A 21,124-nucleotide genomic window follows, 5' to 3' on the forward strand; every position below is an offset into this window, starting at 1 on the left:
GGGCACCCAGTATACACCTGGAGGATATATGAAAGGACCTCTGTGGGTGTAGCTTGTCCTAAGTTAGAGCAGGCCTTTGGGGAACTGACTTCAAACTCTGAGCCTGGTTCACAGTATGAGAGAAGGAATGGAGCCTGGATAAACCTCATTCAGTCCCAAGGTGACCCCAAGAGAGAGATCGTTGGTGGGCCCAGGTTCATATCCACTTGACTGACCATCAGGAATCTTTGCCCAGATCCCACTTCCACTTCTTTCCCAACAGAAGACTTGGCGCCCTCAGGCTCTGCTCCTAAAAGGAACCAGGAAGACAGAGCCAGAAGCAGAAAAGCTAGAATCAGAGAAAGACAGAGACACAGAAAAACAGGTACAGAAGCTAAGTAACAGACAGACAAAATTTGAGACTGAGATGCCCACAGAGAAGAGAAAAAGCAGACCAATAACAGAGCCTGGGGGGCAAAGGTTCAAAACCACAAAGCAGAGTAGGGGCAGGCTGGGAATGGCAGGTCCAGAGCACACCGCCTTCCACTCCTTTCTGGATTCATGCAGCAATATCCGTGGGTTTCCCTGCCTCCTGTGCTGCCCCGACCCTGTTGGTCAATAGGAACTTTCTAAACACATATCCGAACATGTCATTCCCACAGTCCCCAGAGTAAAGCACAGGTGCCTCTCCTGCGTTATAAGACTCTGCTTTATGCATCACCAGAGCTGAAAACTCCAGCCACTGCAGACTTTTCCCAACAGGTGCTCTCCGCCACCTCTAAGCCTGGAAGCGTGCTGCTGTTCTCTCTACTGTGGACACTCCTTCTGTACCCTTCCCCAGTCCCCCTGTCTTCAAATCACCACCTCACGTTGATCTCAACACCCACTGTTCCTTTGACAAGGGCAGCCTCAGAGCAGTGTCACCCCATCCCCCAACTCCTGGTCCAATTGTCCCCTCCCACGCTGGGGCTCTCCCCGGGAATCTCCAAGAGACTCCAGGCCAGGCTGCCCCCACCAACACTCCCACCTGCCCTCCTGCTCTTTGCATGCAGCTCAGGGCCAAGGCTCACCAGGCCCAGTCTCCTGCCCATTCCCCCAAAACCTTGGTATCTATCTCTGCCCCTCAGTCTGTGCAACTCTTTCTTTTTAGGGCCATGGTGGTCCTTCCTACATTTTCTATTTGTCTCTCAAAAAATCTTATCCACCAATTTTTTCTGTTTAAAGAATTCTATTTAAATCAAGTGAATTGAAAGAAAAATATTAAATAGTGCAAGGACACTGCATGAGAGGAGTTTGGAAAATGTGACTGACCCAAGATTCGGGTGCACTGTCCTCTTAGAGCCCTTTTACTGTTTCTTTACTGCCTTCCTCTCTGGGGCTGGATGTGCTTTGCCTCCGATGACTGACACCTGTCCTTGGGTCACTGGGGCTGCTCTCTCCCATTCCTGGAGAGCCCAAAGTGCTGGGGGCTTAAGGCCCCCAGGACAGCTGCTAACTAGTACTGATGTGTGAGTATCATAATCCAGCTCCCCAACCGTCGTTTTGTGTTACTCTGAGATCTTGTGTCTAGAACAGAACCTAGCAGCACATAGTGGGTACTCAATAAATATTGAATGAACAAATGATGCCAAGTGTATCAATCTTATCCTTTGTCATTTCTGGAGTTTTTGTTTCTCTTAGGTCTTTACCATCCAAGATTTTTTAAAAACCCATTATTTGTTCTGGTATATTTACATATGAATTTTCTATATTTAATTCAGAGATCAATCTTGGTATCTTATTAGGTACCAAAGTCAATATGTAGTTTCTCCTCGTGGCTTATCAGTTGTCCCAGTAGCAATTCTGAAATCTTTGCTTCATCTGAAAAACCAAGATATTATGTAAGACTCATTCAGTGAGGTATTATGCAATCATGTAGAATGGTAGTTATGATGATTATGTCACCAAATGGAAAAATGCTCACCTTATAATTTTAACCATGGTTTTTTTTATAGCTACATAAAAATTATGTCAACATATGGGCAAGGACAGGGAAAATAGGCTGACCTAAAGAGGATGATAGCGCTTTGGGTGAACTTGTCCTTTGATTTTTATTCATACATATGAAATAAATAACATATTGAAACTTTAAATGAATAGAATATAGAGGAGAAGGAGTGAAAGCAAGTTATTTTCTTGCTTGAACCTGAGATAAAGAAGGTAAAGATCGGTTTTTTATTCTATTTTTCAGGTGGTCTCAGGAAGCTGAGAAAGGTGGAGGATGCAGGTAAGGGAAAATTGTTATTGGAGGGTCCTGGGGAAAATCTATATGACAGGAAAGGCCAGACAGAAGATAATCTGTGTATAAAAATTACTTCCTTTGACCCTAAACTCCTGGACTCTGAGCTCTTTCCCAGCCTCAGCTAAGCGAGCAGAATCTCTGACAGTCCCGCACCCAAAAGGAATCCAGAACTTACCTCACGTGAGTCCACATGCTCACATCACCTTGCCCTGGATAATGGGATGCTTCATTAACCAGGCAGTGGGATGTTGATCTGTGTTTACATACTAAGAACTGTAGAACTGTATCACTTGGCACAACTATCTCTGGAAGATCCCTCTCTGACCTCTTAGAATTTAATGGTTTTTAAAAATTCAATTCAGAGAACATGTGTGTGTGTGTGTATTCTGTTCTTTTAAAGTTTCAGTTTGTTCTATTCCATAAGTATTACTAGAAATCAAAGGACAGGTCCACCCAAAGCCCTATCATCTTCCTTGGGTCATATATATACACATATATATATATATGAATGCATGTATATGTATATAAATTATTGAAATATAGTTGATTTACAATGTTGTGTTAGTACATCAGGGTGATTCAGTCACACATATGTATATATACTTTTTCATGTTCTTTTCCATATGGTTTATTACAGGATATGGACTATAGTTTCTTGTTCTATACAATAGGACCTTGTTGTTTATCTGTCCTATATGTAATAGCTTGCATCTGCTAGTCCCAAACTCCCAGTCCATCCCTCCCCTGCCCGCACTCCCTCTTGGCAACCACAAATCTGTTCTCTATAAATGTGGGTCTGTTTGTTTCATAGGTGAGTTCCTTTGTATCATGTTTTAGGTTCCACATGTAAGTGGTATCACATGGTATTTGTCTTTCTCTGTCTGACTTCCTTCACTTAGTATGACAATCTCTAGGTCCATCCAAGCAGCTGCAAATGGCATTTCATTCTTTTTATGGCTGTGTAATATTTCATTGTATATATATATATATAGCACACCTTCTTTATCCATTCATCTGTCTATGGGCATTTAGATTTGTTTCCATGTCTTGACTGTTGTAAACAGTGCTGCTGTGAACATAGGGGGTGCAAGTTTTGTTGGAATATGGGCCCAGGGTTGGGACTTCTGGATCTTATGGCAACTCTATTTTGGGGGAGGTTGCACCAGGTCTTAGTTGCAGCACGTGGGATCTTTAGTTGTGATATGCGAACTCTTAGTTGCATCATGCAGCATCTCCTTCCCAGACCAGGGATCAAAAGCAGGCACCCTGCATTGAGAGTGTGGAGTCTTAGCCACTGGACCACCAGGGAAATCTCAAGCCTGGTTTTTGTAGGGAACCTGCATACTGTTCTCCATAGTGGCTCTACCAATTTACATTACCACCAACAGTGTAGGAGGGTTCCCTTTTCTGCACCCAGAGAACATTTTCATTTGCCAGCCCCTGGGCCAGCGATAACCTCAGAACAAAGAGAAGAGCATTATAAGTGGGGACAAGGCAAGTTCTCAGTGACACGGGGCCCTAAGTTCTGCCCTTGGAAGGGTTAGGCCAGGCATGTGCTGGAGCCTGGGTTACTTACACTAAGGCTTGCCTTCCTATCCAGAAGGGCACTTTGCTTCAACCTTCATGGCTCAGCTGCCCCAGGCAATTCACTGCAGTCCCAAAGGAGCCGCCAGAAGAGCAGCTTACTCACACGTGAGCACACGAGGCAGCTGGCACCTCAGAAGCTCAAAACCCAGATGTAACTTGAGGTCCTGGATTTGGGGGCAAATTCATTGCCCCCCACTACCTTTTTAAGTAGCTCCCCTGAAATGCTTTCTCACCTGCCTCGGCTACAGGGCCCCTGTCCCAGGACTGTCTCCCACACTGGAACCCTATCTGGGCTCCACCTGATGAAGAGACCCGCTAGGTCAGCTGGCTGCCCTTTGCCAGAGGCACTTCGGGAAGTGTACTTGAAAACTTAGAGGAGGCTAGTTGCTTCCCCCGATGAACAGGCGACCTGCCTGCAACCAGCTCCGGGTTCCAGGGGTCGTGGAGTGAGAAAACGTCCTACCGGCCTGGCTTCCTCTAAGCCACGACGAGGATGGACGTGAAGTGCGCGCGCAGGGCGCTCCACGCCGCAGTTCGCCCACTCAGCCTTGCCCACCTACGTCACGCTCCGAGGGCCCTCCCAGATCCTCCTGATTGGTGGAGAGCAAGCACGAGCGCTCCCGCCCCGCTCCCGGGCCCGCCCTCCTGCGGCACTGCCCCGCCCCCTGGCATACTGGTCTTCCAGCGCCGCTTCCAAGTTGCAAGGCGAAGGCGCGGGAGCGAGACGGCCCCCGGGTCCTCCAAGTGTGAGGGGGCACTTTGCCTTCATGCCAGCGCTCTGGCCCTCGCCCCAGGCCTGACAGTGGCTGCCTGCTCTTCAGAAGTACAGTCCCTGCTCAGCTCGGCAGCCACAGGCCCCTTCCTCTCCTCAGCCCTCCACTCGCTCCTCGGGCTGGGCCCCTTATTGCACAGCACCCGGAAATGCCCATTGCCCAGGTCCCGCTTGACGCCTACACTCCCCACCCCCGCCGCGTGCCAGGAGGTTGGTCCCCGAAGACCCAGAGCCGAGCACGCGGGCCCTTGAGGCCGATGCTGAAGTGGGTTCCTCAGGCATCCCACGCCTGGAGCCTCCAGCCCTGTCCACGGACCCTTCCCCCACCCAACTCCTGCTCTCTCCCGACCCTTCGGAATTCCCCACACTCCGGGACCGTCACGCCCGCCCCGCGCACCCTGGTGTCCCTCCGAACCTTCCTCACACTCCCGAGCTCTCCCTCGCACCAGCGCCCCGAACCTCTCCGCGGGGCCGCCTCGGTATAAGGGACCACCCTTAGCAGCCTGTGTTCGCAAACCGCTGCCCTCCGCGCCATGCGTCCGACCCCTCGCTTCCCGTGCCGAGATGCTCCTCACCCAGCACCTCCCCCAAGACACCCTCACGGGACCCTCGTCCCCATCCCTCGCATCTACCTCCTATTCTTCCTTCCTCCTCCCGGTAAACACCCCTCCAAGGGCCCTCCTCACTCTCCCATCCGTGCGATCTCTCCTCGGACCCCGGGGCCCTACCCGCACCCCCGCGGGCCTCTGCCTAGCCCCCGACACCCCTCAGCGCACTCATCTGCCAGACTCCTCCTCACGGCCTTCGCACCTCAGGCCGCTCACCCCACTCATCCTCCCAGGCCTTGTGACACCCCCACAGACCTCGGCCCTCACATCTACCGCCAGGACCCCTCTGGAAGCCCCTACACCCGAAGCCCTTCCCCCCGCCACCGTCTGCCCAAGAACCCCTCCCGCCCTCCACCCAGCGTTTCGGTCTCACCCCGCACCCCTCTCCCCCCGGGGCTGGCCGGCAGCGGCGGCGGCGGAGGCCGGTCCCCCGGCCGGGACACACCCACCCGCCCGCCCTCCTGCTTTCCCTCGTTCCCTCCCTCATTCCCTCCCTCTCTCCCGCCCGCCCTCGCTCCTCGCTAGCTCCTTCCCCCTCGCCCGCTCCCGCTTCCCGCGGCGCCCGGCCTCCCGCTCCGCCTCCCCTCGCGCGGCTCTCCCGGGCGCGGCTCCGGGGTTCATGGTGACGAGGCGGCGGCCGCTCCAGCCCAAAGGCGGCGGCGGCGGCGGGAGCGGGGGCGCGAGCCCGGGCCGCCTCTCACAGAGCGCGGGGCCGGGCGGCGGGCGCGCCCAGGCGGCGGCGGCGAGCGCCCCCCCGGCCCGCGGCCCCGCGCGCCCCCCGCGCCGCGCGCCCGTGCGCCTGGCTGCCGGGGGGCCGGGCCGGCGGGCGGCCGCCGCGCCGCGCACCCATGGACGGCCCGGCCATCATCACCCAGGTGACCAACCCCAAGGAGGACGAGGGCCGGGCCCCGGGCGCCGGCGAGAAAGGTAAGGAGGGGCGCAGGCCGGGCGGGCCGGGCGCAGGCCGGGGGCGTGGGCACTCCCCGCGCGGCCGGAGTTGGCTGCCGGGCGCTGGCGCGGGCTGGGGGAGGGGTGCGTGGGTGCGGGGTGCGCAGCAGGGAGGCGAGCGGGCGGGAGGGGGAGTGTGCCCGCGCCGCTCCGGGCGCAGGAGGGGGCGTGCGCCTTTCCCCGGGTGGCGGCGATGTGGGGGTGACCCTGCGGGCCAGGAGTTTGTGTGTGCGCTCACGCCGACGGAGAAGTTGTGAGCCCGCGTGTGTTTCTGGCAGGTTGGAAGTGTGTGCGCCGTGTGTATGCAGGGAGCAGAGGTTGAAAGGCTGTGTGTGCACTTAACGGATAGGTTGTGAGTGTATGTGTCTATCGGATTGGGTGTGTGTGCACTTGTGTGTGTACACTTGCATGCTCTGGGTAGGCACAGGCCAACTGAGAGATGTTAAAGGTGCATGAGCACCGGTTTTCCTGACAGGCTGTGAGTGTGCACGTGTACCTTATGTAGAGGTTTGTGTGTACCTGACTAGGAGGTTGTGGAGTTGTGTGTGTGTGCATGAGCCCGAGCCTGCAGAGTTTGTGTGTGTTATTCCCTACAGAGTTTGTGTGTGAGGCTGACCGTGTGTGAAGATGACTGTGTGCTTACAGCACTGAACTGGCATGTCGAGTATGTTGTGCCCGTGGACTGGCAGGATGTTATGTGTGTGTGTGTGTGTGTGTGTGTGTGTGTGTGCAGTTACACCTAGGAAGACTGAGTGTGTGCTGTGCCTGACCATGAGCCTGTGTGTGCAATGTGTGTGCCTGACAGGCCGTGTGCTTGGGTATGTTTAGTTGGTTGCACAAGTGGGGTGGGGGGAGCGTTGCCAAGCTAGCCCCCTGCTTGACTCTGCCGTCTCATTGGCACCTGTTGGGTGCATCTACAGGGTTTGGGGTCCCCTTTTAGGGCCCAGCTCTAACGGACCCTTGGAGGAGCCCTTGGGTGCCCAGTGTGTCCCTCCCAGGAGAGCTGGCACTGTGCTGAAGCACCTAGTTTGATTCCAGCACATTTTGGCCCCATCACCCACCCCTCATTGCTCTTTTCCTCTGTGTCCCTGCTCCTCTTGGAGACCTGTTGTCCCCCTCTCTCACGTGCCCGGGTTACAGTCCCTCTAGTAAGCTGGCCTGAGGTTTGGGCAGTTTTGAAGGGCCAAGGAATCTGGCTTGTTTTGTTCTGGTGACTAAATCTCCCTGCTGTGCGCCTGGCAAATGCATGCACGGAGGTCAGGAGCAGCCCACTGGGATGCTTCCCCCTCCCCTCTCCAAGCCTGGCCTTTGACTTTGGCAGAGAGTCAGATTTCTTAACATGTGTTACTAACCTTGCTGTGCCAGTTGGGTGAGGTGTGCGGCTCTGCTGAGGAGTGGCGTGGGGGTGGGGGGAAACACTCCATCACCTCTCCCCAAGCAGGAATCCCTGGGCAAGCCCACTGGGAAAACCAGAACCCACCAGTCACCCCTCGGATTGGCGATTTGTCAGCTCATTTGCACTTTCCATAGACCGTAAACACTGTGTGTCTGCAGACTTGTTTTCTTTTGTGTAAAATTAAAAATCAGACTCCCCCCAGGCATTTCTCTGTGCCTTACAGATGGGCTAAAAAACGGGAGGAGGTTGCTCCAGATGAATCTCCATGTCTCTCTGGGGCCCAAGTGGGCAGCGCCTCGGTTGGTCTGACCTTCCTACTGCTGGGGCTGTCAGTCCTTGGGGCTCTGGCCTGCTGTCCCTGGGCTGGGCATGTCCCCTCGGGACAGTTTGGTTGGAGGCATCGAGGAGATTTGATGCCTCTGCTTCTCCTCCAGTGTGGACTGAGTGCTTTGTGTGATGTTGTGCCAGAGAGAGAATCCACGGCTCTTGTGAGGAGAGGTGTGGCAGAAAACGGGGAAATATTTGTCAGGACTTCAGCCTTCCTGCTGCTCCTCACCTAATTGCAGGAGCAGGCGCCTCCCCAACTTTCTCTTTTCCTTTAGCTCCTAAATCTTTAAAAGTGGAGACAGTTATCCAGAAATCTAACCAGGTACAAATATTCAAGGATAGTGCCTGTTCATTCAACTTGTTTACGTTTCTTTTCATGACAATCTTGTATTATCTTTAACTGCTTATTTTGTTTGTTTTCTAGTGTCAGATTGGTTGGTTGATAACTGATGAGAGGAATTCCTTACCTGCCTCTCCAGGGTGGGGTTGGTGGCTGGCTAGTCAGTGCTTCTTGTTGAAGCATTAAAATCCTATTCAGTTTAGTTTCTCACTTTAAAACAAAATAATTTGAGTTAACTATAGTGTGGCAATAAACTGTAGAACCAAGCTTTGGGATACCTTCCTCAGACTCATAAACCACTAAACATGTTTAGCAATGTTTCTTGCTTAAGCATGTTGATATATTTAGACAGGCACAATGGATTTTGTATCACTCAAGTTTTAGGTGAACTCTTAATCGTTTTCATTTTAATTATGTGGCCTGAAATGTAAGATTTTGTGATAGAAAAGAAACTCTTGGTTTTAAAAGTTTACTTTTATTTTTTGTTCTTAAAATAGGATTGATAGTGACTACCTTTTGGGTTTGATTTGGATTAAATGAGATGAAGCATGTTAAAGACTCTGCCTAGTTCAGCAGTGTGTTACTGGTGCATATACCTTTCTTTAGGTTTGGCAGAGGAAGTAGTAAGCATGGGCTGGGGCCTGGGTTGTTTGCACAAGTTGAATTACTTTTTGACACTTTGCCACGTGGTGGTGCACCACTCAGAGATGATTGTCCCTGTCAGAGGTGTGGCCTGTCACCGAAGATTTATTTTGTAATTGTGTTTGACTTCACTGATGATATAAAGATACAGAGGCAGTTTTCGCTGTGAGTTTAGCCCAGGCTGCTTTACTATCTGGAAATTTATCCTTGCAGATCAATAAGAAAAAGTCTAACAATACAATAGAAAAGTGGTCAAGAGATATGAACAAGAAAAATTGTAGAAGAGGAAATTTGAATGTCCAATAAATGTATGAAATGACGCTTTACTTCCTGTGAAATTTTTTTCCTGTGTCAGCTTGAGTAAACATGTAAATGACTGACAACATTCAAAGTAAACAAAAGTTTTGGGAAAGGAATACTGTTATAGACTTTTGTGAGAGAATGAAGTGAGTACAAACTTTTTAGAGAATAATTGAGTACTGAATCTCTTAGAAACATATTTGGCTGCAAGTAATAGAAAACCAGACTTACACTGAAGCTTAACCTGACAGAGGTTTATTCTTGTCACATAGCAAGCAGTCTGTAGGTAACTATTGATAGCTTTGTTCAGCAACTCATTAGTATCACAACTGACATCACTGTGATTCCCTTAACTTTTCTACATGTTATAATGTGGCTACCACCCCTCCAAACACCACAGCCACCTTCAGGGAAGGAAAAAGATCCAGCTGTTTTTAATTGGAAAGCAGAAATATTGCTAGGGACCACCCGGCAAACTTTTGGTGATGTTTAATCAGCTGGAACTGGGTCACATAGTCACTCCAACCTTTGTTTTGGAAGCAGGAAAGAAGAAGATGATTGGGAATAGGTGGAAACAGGTGTGGTCTCAGCCAATCAACAATATTGGTCATACCTGTAAAGCCAGGCCTGCTTCTGGGTTTCTCTCCTAGAGAAACAGCCTTATATGTGCTCCAGGAAACACATACAAGGATTTTTCACCAGTGTCTACATTGCTTGCAATATAAAAAATCGGAAACATCACAAGTGCCAAAGGATTAGACTGTAGTACGTCAATACCACAAAATACTGTAAGGCACTTAGGATGAATTAAATTAGATCTAAGGATACTAACATGCACATTTCCAAGAGATTTTAAAGCAGGGTGGGGGTAAAGTAGTTGAATAATATAAACAGTGTGATCCTGTCTTTATTTTAAAAAATATCAGACACACAGACATAAAACTGTACATATGTCTAGAGACACACAAAAAATAATCTGAAAAAAATACTTCAAACAAACAACAGTGATTTTCCCTGGCAAGAAGATTGAGATGGGAAGTGAAGGAACTTTGCCTTTTTGTTTAAATATTAATGAAAATGTCCTTGTGTTTTACAGATGAAGTTTTTTAGCTAAAGAAAAGAAATTTCCCATAGCTGTTTGGAGGAAAATAAGTAATTTAAGGTAGTTGAATAATAATAAAACAAAAGCCCCTCAATTAATATGCAACATTATCAAGCACATATCAGTTCTTGCTGAACAGTTAATTATTTTGTAAGCTAATACATGTCTCTTGACGAGATTTCTGTAGGCAAGTTTGTTTTGGCAGATTTTTGGCCCAGGATACTAGGTATATTTCCTCCACATGTTTGCGACACTTAAGCTTAACTCAGAAACCTTTAACCTTTGGGCTGCTAACAAAATTATAGCAAGGAGAGGATTCTTGGAAGCAATAGTTATTTCAGATGCTGGAACAAATTTGAAGTAGATTCAGTTTGATTAACTTTTTGTATTAAACTTTTTATTCAGAAATGACTCTTTTAAGTTTACATGCAGCTGTAAGCAGTCACACTGACCCCCCCACCTAGTTCCCGCTAATGTTAGCATCTTGCCAAACCTTTGGACAAAATCATTGGCATAGTCAGGACACAGAAGAATTCCATCACCTCAAAGATCCCTCATGGTGCTGTTTTATAACTGCACCAAGTTCTCTTCCATCCCCACTCCTTCTCAGCCTATTGAAAACCACTAGTCTGTTCTTCATTTCTGAAATTCTGTCATTTTAGGAATGTGTATACATGGAATCAAACAATATGTGATCTTTTGGAGTTGACTTTTTTCATTGAGCATAATTCTCTGGATTTTCAACCAGGTTGTTGCTTATATCAGTATTTTCTTCTTTTTTATTGCAGAATAGTATTCCATGACATGAATATACCACAGTTTAACCAATCACTCTCTGAAGAACATCTGATCATTTCTGGATTTGGGCTATTATGCATAAAACTGCTATAAACGTTAGTGGACAGGTTTTTGGGTAAAGAGAAATCATCGTTTCTCCAGGAAAAGTACCCAGGCATGCAGTTGCTGGATCATGTGGTAGTTGCATATTTGCTTTTTAAATAAACTGCCAAACTGTTTTCCAAATTAAATGTACCAGCTTATAATCTCCCCAGCAGTTCATGAAAGATCTAATTTCTCCACATCCTCACCAGAATTTGATGTCACTTTTTTGTATCAATCATTCTGATATGTGTGTAGTGGTATCTCATTGTGGTTTTAATTTGGATTTCTCTGATGGCTAATGATGTTGGACTTCCTTCCATGTGCTTTTTCCTTCTGTATATCTTCTTTGATGAGATGTTCCTTCTTATCTTTTGTTTATGTTCTAATTGGATATTTCTTTCACTGTTGGGTTTTGAGAATTCTTTTCATATTCTCGATGTTAGTCCTCATCAGGTATGTGGTTTGCAAATAGTTCCTCCTTATCTGTAGCTTGTGTTTTCATCCTCCTTACACAGTCTTTTGCAGAAAAAAAGTTTTCAATATATCAATTTTTCCTTCTATTAATTGTGCTTTTGAGGTCAAGTCTAAGAACTCTTTGTTTCATACTAGATCTCAGAGTGTTTTGTCATATGCTCTTCCCAAAAGTTTTGTAGTTTTACATTTTACATTTAACACCATTATCTATTGTGATTTAGTTTTTGTAAGGTGAAAGTGAAAGTGTTAGTTGCTCAGTTGTGTCTGACTCTTTGTGACCACATAGACTGTAGCTTACCAGGCTCCTCTGTTTGTGGAATTCTCTAGGCAGTAATGCTGGAGATCCCCCTTCTCCGGGGGATCTTCCCGACCCAGGGATCGAACCTGAGTCTCCTGCATTGCAAGCAGATTCTTTATCATCTGAGCCATCAGGGAACCACAACTAGATTTAAGTTTTTTTTTGTCTTTGACTGTCTAATCACTTTAGCCACATTTGTTGAAAAGGCTTTCCTTCCTCTTTTGATTTTCTTTGGCATCTCAAATCAGTGTATCAGTAAAAAACCAGTGCATCGTATTTGTGTAGGTCTCTGAGTTTTCTGGGTTGTGAAGATCTTTTTTTGTACAGTTCTTCTGTGTATTCTTGCCACCTCTTCTTAATATCTTCTGCTTCTGTTAGGTCTATACCATTTCTGTCCTTTATTGAGCCCATCTTTGCATGAAATGTTCCCTTGGTATCTCTAATTTTCTTGAAGAGATCTCTGGTCTTTCCCATTCTATTGTTTTCCTCTGTTTCTTTGCATTGATCACTGAGGAAGGCTTTCTTATCTCTCCTTGCTATTCTTTGGAACTCTGCATTCAAATGGGTATATCTTTCCTTTTCTCCTTTGCTTTTTGCTTCTTTTCTTTTCACAGCTATTTGTAAGGCCAACTGAGACAGCCATTTTGCTTTTTTCTATTTCTTTTTCTTGGGGATGGTCTTGCTCCCTGTCTCCTGTATAAAGTCACCAACCTCCATCCATAGTTCATCAGGCACTCTGTCTATCAGATCTAGTCCCTTAAATCTATTTCTCACTTCCACTGTATAGTCATAAGGGATTTGATTTAGGTCATACCTGAATGGTCCAGTGGTTTTCCCCACTTTCTTCAATTTAAGTCTGAATTTGGCAATAAGGAGTTCATGATCTGAGCCACAGTCAGCTCCCGGTCTTGTTTTTGCTGACTCCATAGAGCTTCTCCATTTTTGGCTGCAAAGGATATAATCAGTCTGATTTCGGTGTCGACCATCTGGTGATGTCCATGTGTAGAGTCTTCTCTTGTGTTGTTGGAAGAGGGTGTTTGCTATGACCAGTGCGTTCTCTTGGAAGATCTCTGTTAGCCTTTGCCCTGCTTCGTTCTGTACTCCAAGGCCAAATTTGCCTGTTACTCCAAGTGTTTCTTGACTTCCTACTTTTGCATTCCAGTGCCCTATAATGAAAAGGACATCTTTTTGGGGAGTTAGTTCTAGAATGTCTTGTAGGTCTTCATAGAACCGTTCGTTCAACTTCAGCTTCTTCAGCATTACTAGTCAGGGCATAGACTTGGATTACCGTGATATTGAATGGTTTGCCTTGGAAACGAACAGAGATCATTCTGTCGTTTTTGAGATTGCATCCAAGTACTGCATTTCGGACTCTTTTGTATGTCTTTCTTATGTCCTCTAACTATATTGAGCCCACTTATTAGTTATAAGACTTTGTATATTTCTTGAGGCTTTTAACATAGACAAACATGTCATCACATAAGAACATTTATATTTCTTCCTGATTTGTATGCCTTTTATTTCTTTTACTTTATTATGTCGATGAAAACTTACAGAAGTATGTTGAATAAGAGTTGTGAGAATGGACATCCTTACCTTGTTCCCATTTCAGTCTTTTACTGTTAAGTATGCTGTTGGCTATTTTGTGTGTGTGTGTGTGTGTGTCTTTATTAAAAGGTTGAGGAAGTTCTCCTGTATTCCAATTTTTCTGAGAGTTTTTGTCAGAGATGGATGTTGAATTTTGTCATATGTTTTTCCTGTACCAATTGATATGATCGTGTGAGTTTTCATCTTTGGTCTATTAATATGGTAGATTACACTGATGGGTTTTAAAGTATTGAACCATCCTGTATGCCTAGAAATAAGCCTCATGGTTTTGTGTGTAATTCTTTTTATGTATTATTGAATTCTCATTGCCACCATTTTGTTAAGGATTTTTGCATATGTATTCATGAGTGATATTGGTCTATGCTTTTCATTTTGTGTATGGTATTTATCTGATTTAGTGCCAACTTTGTAAAGTAAATTAGAAAGTAATCTCTTCTCTCCTCTGGAAGAGATTGTGTAACACTGGTGTTCACTCCCAGTGAAATCGTCTGGACCTGGAGATTTCTTTTGGGGGAATTTTTAAATGACAAATTCAGTTTTTCTAATAGTTATAGAGCTATTCAGATCATCTCTTTCATGTGGGATAAGTTGTGTCATTTTTGGTTTTTGAGATTTGATCTATTTCATCGACGTTGTCATATTTGTGTGTAGAGTAGTTCATGGTATTATTCCATCATTATCTATTCTATGCTTACAGGGTCTGAAGAGACAGCCCCTGTTTCTAACATCCCCACTTTCATTTGTAGTATTGGTAATTTGTGTCTTCTATCTTATTATTTTGTCAGACTTGATAGAGGTTTCTCAATTTTCTTGATCTTTAAAAAAAAAGAGACCCATTTTATATTTCACTGATTTTTCTCTACCACTTTTAATATTTTCAGCTCAACTGATATCTGTTCTTTTCTTTATTATTTTCCTTCCTTATGCTTGATCTGGGTTTATTTTGCTCTTTTTCTAGGTTCTTGGAAGGGAACTTAGATTATTGATTTGAGACGTTTCCTTTTCCTAACATATGCATATTGTGCCACACATTTTTCTCTTAGTGTCGTTTTTGCAGTATCTCGCAAATTCTGATGTTATATTTTCATCTTCATCCAGTTCAATGCATTATTTTAGAGAAAACTTCTTTTTTAATTTTTGTTTATTTTATTTAATTTTGTCTGTGTTGGGTCTTTGTCTCTGTGAGTGGGGGCTGCTCTCTCGTTGTGGTGTGCAGGCTTCTCATTGTGGCCTGCAGGCTTCAGGAGCTGCGGCTCCCCAGCTCCAGAGCACAGGCTTACTAGTTGTGATGCACAGGCTTGGTTGCCCCACAGCATGTGGAATCTTCCTGGACCAGGGATTGAACTCATGTCCTTCACACTGGCAGGCTGAGTCTTAACCACTTGACTACCAGGGACGTCCTCATTGTTTTTTGTCGTTGTTGTTTTTAATATAGACTTTCCTTTTTGGGATAGTTTTAGGTTCACAGCAAAACTGAACAGAAAGTGTTCCTATATAACACTGACCCCACAACGTGTTCAGCTCATTTGGGTAGATACTGAGGAGCACTGTTGCTATACTGTATGGTGAGAACGCTTTTTGTTTCCTAAGAAACTGTCAAACCGTCTTCCAGAGTATCTGTATCATCTTTAGTTTTCAGAAGTGTAGTTATGATATGTCTCAGCATGGATTTCTTCAGGTTTATCCCATTGGGGATTCACTTAGCTTCTTGAATTTGTAAGGTTGTCTCTTACAAAATTTGGGACGTTTTCAGCCTTTATTTTCTGAAGTACTTTTTAAGCCCTGCCCTTTTCTCTTCTTCTCCTGGGACTCTGATGACACGAATACCAGGTCCTTTGTTATAGTCCCACAGGTTTATCGATATCAGCTACTCTTTAAAAAAAACAAACAAAAATCTTTTCTCTCTGTTGATTCGGATTGGGTAATTTCTTTTGTTCTATCTCCAAGTTCAGTGATTTGCTCCTATTCCCCTCCATTCTGCTATTGAGCCTATCCACAAGTTTTTTATTTCAACTTTTGTTCCATTTAAAATTTGCCATTCAGTTTTTTCTTTATGTCTTGTTTTTCTTTGCTAAGACTTGCTATGTCTTTGCCAAGGCTTTCTATTTCCATTTGTTTTCAATATCTTCCTAATTGCTTTTATCATAGCTGCTTGAAAATTTTTGTCAGGTAATTGTAATAGTTTTCTTGGTGTTGGCCTCGATTGTCTTTTTTTTTCGTTCAGTTTGAGATCTTCTGGCTCTTGGCGTAACAAGTGAATTGCAGTTGAAATCTGGACTTTTTCTTATCATGTTATGAGAGTCTGGGTCTTGTTTAAAGCTTCAGTTTTAGTTGGTTTTCTCTGACACTGCTCCAGCAGAGGAAACACTGCCCCATTATTGCCAGGGAGAGGTAGAAGTCCAGGATCTCCACTTGACCTCTTCTGACAAAGTGATGGGCAGGGAAGGCAGTTACAGCCCTGACATGATCTCTGCAGTGGGAGTGGGTGAGGGTGAAAACCCTGAATCTTCCTGTGCCTCCTCTGACACCTGGGTGGGAATGGAAGTCCAAGCTGGCCACATGGTCTTCACTGGCACCACTGGGAGATGGAGGGACCCATTACCAGCAGTTAGGAATGAACGTCTCTTCTCCCTACCTGGCTTTCTCAGCCGCTACCCCAGCAGGGTGGGCGGGTGCCTCCTTACACCCTGGTGGGGGTGGAAATCTATGTACCCTTTGGATTTTGCTGACTGTGGTGGGGTTGGGGCCACCGTGTGTGCCTGTGTGGTGGTCTCTGCAGTAGAGCAGTTTTATTATATGAAAGTTTCCTGTCTTGCTAGACTATCCCTTTTCTGGTCCTTTGGTTACAAGGAATAGGCTTTTGAAAGGACTTTTTTTTTTGGTCAGAAACTGTTGATTTTTGCCCATATCCAGCTCCTTCGGCTCTGAGTTTGGATTATATGAGGCAAAAGAAAACCCAGGGCTCCCCAGCCTTGGTTTAAGTTCTCAGGTCCCTCACTGCTCTGCCTGCTTCCCTCCACCTTTCCGTCATCTTGTGTTTGCTCAATAAACTGGGCTTTTAGTTGTACTTAGTGGACAGACTATGAAGAATTATGTTTACTCTATTGTCTTGGAAGTAGAAGTCCCCTGATTAATTTTTACACCTATCCAAATTAAGTGTTTTAAGGAAGACTGGAATTGCAGAGTTGTCTCTTTAAAGGTTTATTTCAGCAAAGTGCTAGTGACCGATGTAAAAGTCAAATTGAGTTAGTGCTTTGAGAATCTTGATTGTCCCTGAAAAAAGAGAAATGAGAATGAATTCAGTGTGAAATCAAGTCTAGATCAGTGAGGCTTCAGTGACAACTGTTGTTGAGCCAGCCTTCAAAGGATGCATTCTTAAGCTTTCGTCTTAACACCAGAATTTAGATCAGCATTCTCGAGTATCTTGAGTTAGATGTATTTTTGATCTAATATTCTGTTTGATTGGCAAGCAAGTTTAAACCCGTATCTTATCTTTTGTTTTGTTTCTCAATTGAGAAAGCATCCATTTAAGTAGATAGAAGTATCTTCCTGGGGTAAACACAAAGGAGCTTATCTCTGGTTTTAGCTGCTGGTGACTACCAGACAGAGCTCTCTGGCCAGTGACTGGAAAACTCTTCTTCCATCTGTGCTGCCCTGGAGGTAGTTTTGGGGGCTTCCAAAATTTGGCTCAGGCTGCACTTCACTGGAGGGGCCCACGTCATAGGGGAAGTCCATGTGCAAGCGTAGGACTGGGTTTTCAGGAGGGACTACACAGCTTCAAGTTTAACTCTGAAGTATTTGTTTATTTTCCATCCAGTTTTATTGAGATGCAGTTGACATGTGACACTACTGAAGTTTAAGGTATACAGCATAATGACTTGACATACATACATATATATATAGTGAAATGATTACTACAGTGAGTTTGAACATCTATGACCTCATAGTTACTAGTTTTTTTCTTATGATTATAATTTTTAGGATTCACTTTCTTAGCAACTTATGAATATACCACCCAGCATTGTGAACTCTAGTGATCATGTTGCTCATTACATGCCTGTTGCTTGTTATCTTGTAATTGGAACTTTGTACCTTATGACCACCTTCACCCAATTCCTTTGCCCCTCACCCTCTGCCAACCGCAAATCTGATCTCTTTTTCTATGACTTTGGTTTTGTTTCAGAATCCACATATAAATGAGATCATAAAGTTTTTGTCTGTCTCTGACTTATTTCATTTACCATACTTGCCCCCAAGGTCCATCCATGTTGTTACAGCTTCTTTTTATGATAGAATAATATTCCTTTATATAATATATATGTGAATGTATATGTGTGTGTGTATATATATATATAAAGAGTCTTCTTTATCCATTCATCTGACCGGACGTTGAGGTTGTTCCCATGTCTTGACTGTTATAAATAATGTTGTAATGAACGTGGGCGTACAGATACCTCTTTGGGGTGGTGATTTTGCTTTCTTTGGATGTATACCCAGAAGTGAAGCCACTGGCTTTTTCTCTTTCAGTGAAATTCACTGAAATTTTCTCTCTCGGCAGTGGGGGAAGGGGAATACATGATGGGGCCAGTGGGTTCATTAAGTCCTTTCAGCCAGGAATTGGCAGAGGTCAAGAAACACTCTGGCCACAAACAGTTCTAGATTTACATATACGTATATAATATGTTTTTCACTTGCTTTGGCAGTAATATACGATGCTAAGGTCACCAGTGTATAACTAGTAGAAAAGGGAAATGTCAGGATTCTCTTGGGAAATGTTGAGGTATAATATTTACCTTGGAACTTATTTTCCAGATTTTAAATCATGATTTATCAGACATTTGAAGTTCAATATTTTTAATGACCCAGATTTCTTTTTAAAAATCTACTTTGATTAAATAGTGTCTTTTCCTTTACTCTTTTAACATTTATTTTACTATTTTTAAAATGAGAGTATATAGTCAATGCTTTATTTAAAATTAATCAAATATTTGCATTTATGACTTTGAAATAGCACATAATGGAGCAAAAGCTTAGGAACTGCTTGTAGCACTGGGTTAGGATATGGACATCTTTGTATTTGGGATCAGCAGAGAAAAGACTGGTGGCACAGTTCCCTGAAACCAGGGCCTAATAAACAGTGGTCTTTATGGATGCTAAGGATTATGTAACCACCTAAGTAATCACTCATTTTGATTCTGAGTTAAAAACTGCTTCAAGTTAAAAACTGAAAGATTTCTTTGTAATTATAACTTGAATTAAGGCTACTTGCCAAAAATGTTTTAAAATCCTGGTACTCAAAGCGCTTTAAAAAGTGAAGAGAAGTGGCTTAGTATGTGATGGCTGATATTATTCTTACCTTTCATAATTAGTGTTTAACCTAAGCTTTCAGTGTTTCAGGGTATCTGGAAGAACAAACCACACTCCTTTGTCAACACAGCTTGAATAAATGTAGCCTTTCAGTGTCAGAGTGAAGTCAGTGTTCCAGTAAACACGCATCCTGTAGTCAGCGTTATGTATGATGTCTCCCTCTGCGTCCTGACCAGGAGCCAGCTTCCGTGCTCAGCATACCATAAATCTGTTCTGAGTGTTTGACTCAGTCATGTCCAGAGCAGAAACCAATGACTTTAATTCCATAGACCTCCATCAGAGCTGTATTTTCTTACCCCTTTTTGAGGAAACAGTCCAACAGATTTAATTTTTGCTTTGGTTAGAACAAACACATTTCATGTTTGTCACCCACCAGGCATATACAGTTGGAAGAGCTGTTAACTCTCTCAAGTATGTGAGCACTTACTGGTGAGCTTACTGAATTTTTCTATCCCACAGGATACTCTGTTTCACTGCACAGGCTTGACTTCTTGATTTTTTTAAGTTTTTAAGTAATTTTTAAAATAATTTTTTAATAAGGTAAACTTACATATAATAAAAATCGTTCTTTTTGATGTAGCCCAAAGTTAGAAAGCTTCCTAGGTGGCTCAGTGATAAAGAATCCACCGGTGGTGCAGGAGATGCAGGTTCAGTCCTTGGGTCAGGAAGAGCTCCTGGAGAAGGGAATGGCTCCCCACTCGAGTATTCTTACGTGGGAAATCCCATGGACAGAGAGACTGGTGGGCTGTCAGTCCATGAGGGTGCAAAAGAGCTTGACATGAAGAGCGACTTAGCAGTAACAACAAAGGTTAGAAAGTTCTGTGAGCTTTGGCAAACTCATACAGCGATGTAACCACCTCCATTATCAAGATAGAGGACGTTTCCATGATTCACAAAGTAATCCCTGTACCCCTTAGCCATTACCTGCCTTCCACACTCGGCCCAGAACAGCTGATCTCTGCTCTTTCTTCCATTTTCTGAAACTTCATCTAAACAAAATCATGCAGTATGGAGTCTTTGGAGTTTGGTTTCTTTCACTTAGCAAAATGCTTTTGAAGTCCCTCCAGGTGGTTTCCTATATCAATTGTTTGTTGGTATTTATTGCTGAATAGTATTTGATTGTATGCATGTACCAGTTTGAAAGTATATGTTTAACTTTATTTTTTAAAAAACTACCAAATAGTTCTCCAGAGAAGCAGTACTATTTTGCATTTCCACCAATCACGTATGACTCTTCTGGTGGCCCTGTATCCTTTTCAGCACTTACTTAGCATTGTCAGTTTTTAAAGACAGACATCTAGTGGTATTTGGTTGTGGTTTTAATTTCTATTCCCTTAACAACTGATAATGCTGATATTCTTTTTATGTGCCATTCACCTTTTGGCAAGTTATCTGTTCACATTGTTGCCAATTTAAAAAATATTAGATTATTTGCTTTCTTATTATTGAGTTTGAAAGTTTTTTATATATATATCCTGGATACAAGTACTTCGTTGAATATGTGTTTTGCAAATACTTTATCCTAGTCTGTAACATGTCTTTTCATCCTCTGAGCAATGTCTTTGACTTCCCAATTTTTTTGTGGTTAAACATACTTTACGTTAAATTTACTGTCTTACAACTTACTTAATAATTGTATATTCTAAAGCATATACAATTAAGTGATAATAACTACATTCATGTTCTTGTGACTGTATCACCACTATCCATCTCCAGAACTCTTTTCATCTTGAAAATCTGAAACCCTGTACCTGTTAAATAATGACTCCCCATTGCCCCTCTCCACAGCCACTGGCAACCATCTTTCTGCTTTCTGTCTCTTGTTTTGACTACCCCACTCACATAAGTGGAATCATACAGTATTTGTCTTTACATGACTGACTTATTTCACTTAGTATAAAGTCCTCAAGGTTGATCCATTTGTAGCATGCCAGAACCCATTTGTAGCATTCCTTTTTAAGGTTATATTGAGAGAGAGAGAGGGAGAGAAAAATACATATGTATTAGATATCTTTTTATAGATGTGATATGTAAAAGACACCACATTTTGTGTATTTATTCACATGTCAGTGAACACTTGGATTGCTTCCATGTAGTAGCCATTGTGAATACTTCTGCTGTGGACGTGGATATGCAATTCCTTGTTCCAGTCCCTGCTGTCGGTACTTCGGGATGTACATTCAAGAGTGGAATTGTGGCATCACGTGGTAATT

General features: G+C 44.2%; 2 protein-coding genes across 5 annotated transcripts in view; both read left to right on the forward strand.

Moving 5' to 3' along the window:
- The first annotated feature begins 5,152 nt into the window (after positions 1 to 5,152).
- Positions 5,153 to 5,752, forward strand: LOC122683258 (extensin-like). The gene has a single exon (XM_043886943.1). The coding sequence runs from the start codon at positions 5,153 to 5,155 to the stop codon at positions 5,750 to 5,752; it is 600 nt and encodes a 199-aa protein (XP_043742878.1).
- A 206-nt stretch (positions 5,753 to 5,958) lies between these two features.
- Positions 5,959 to 21,124, forward strand: part of CTDSPL (CTD small phosphatase like) — a 120,492-nt gene continuing 105,326 nt past the window's right edge. For 2 of the 4 annotated variants that reach the window (XM_043885831.1, XM_043885827.1), the window contains exon 1: positions 5,959 to 6,154. In XM_043885831.1, the coding sequence (XP_043741766.1) occupies positions 6,076 to 6,154 (79 nt within the window). In that variant the 5' untranslated portion in view covers positions 5,959 to 6,075. The remainder of the gene's footprint in view (positions 6,155 to 21,124) is intronic. The other 2 variants (XM_043885829.1, XM_043885826.1) reach the window with 2 other exon arrangements.

The sequence above is a fragment of the Cervus elaphus genome, chromosome 24 (genome assembly GCF_910594005.1).
Source record: "Cervus elaphus chromosome 24, mCerEla1.1, whole genome shotgun sequence".
Taxonomy (NCBI): domain Eukaryota; kingdom Metazoa; phylum Chordata; class Mammalia; order Artiodactyla; family Cervidae; genus Cervus; species Cervus elaphus.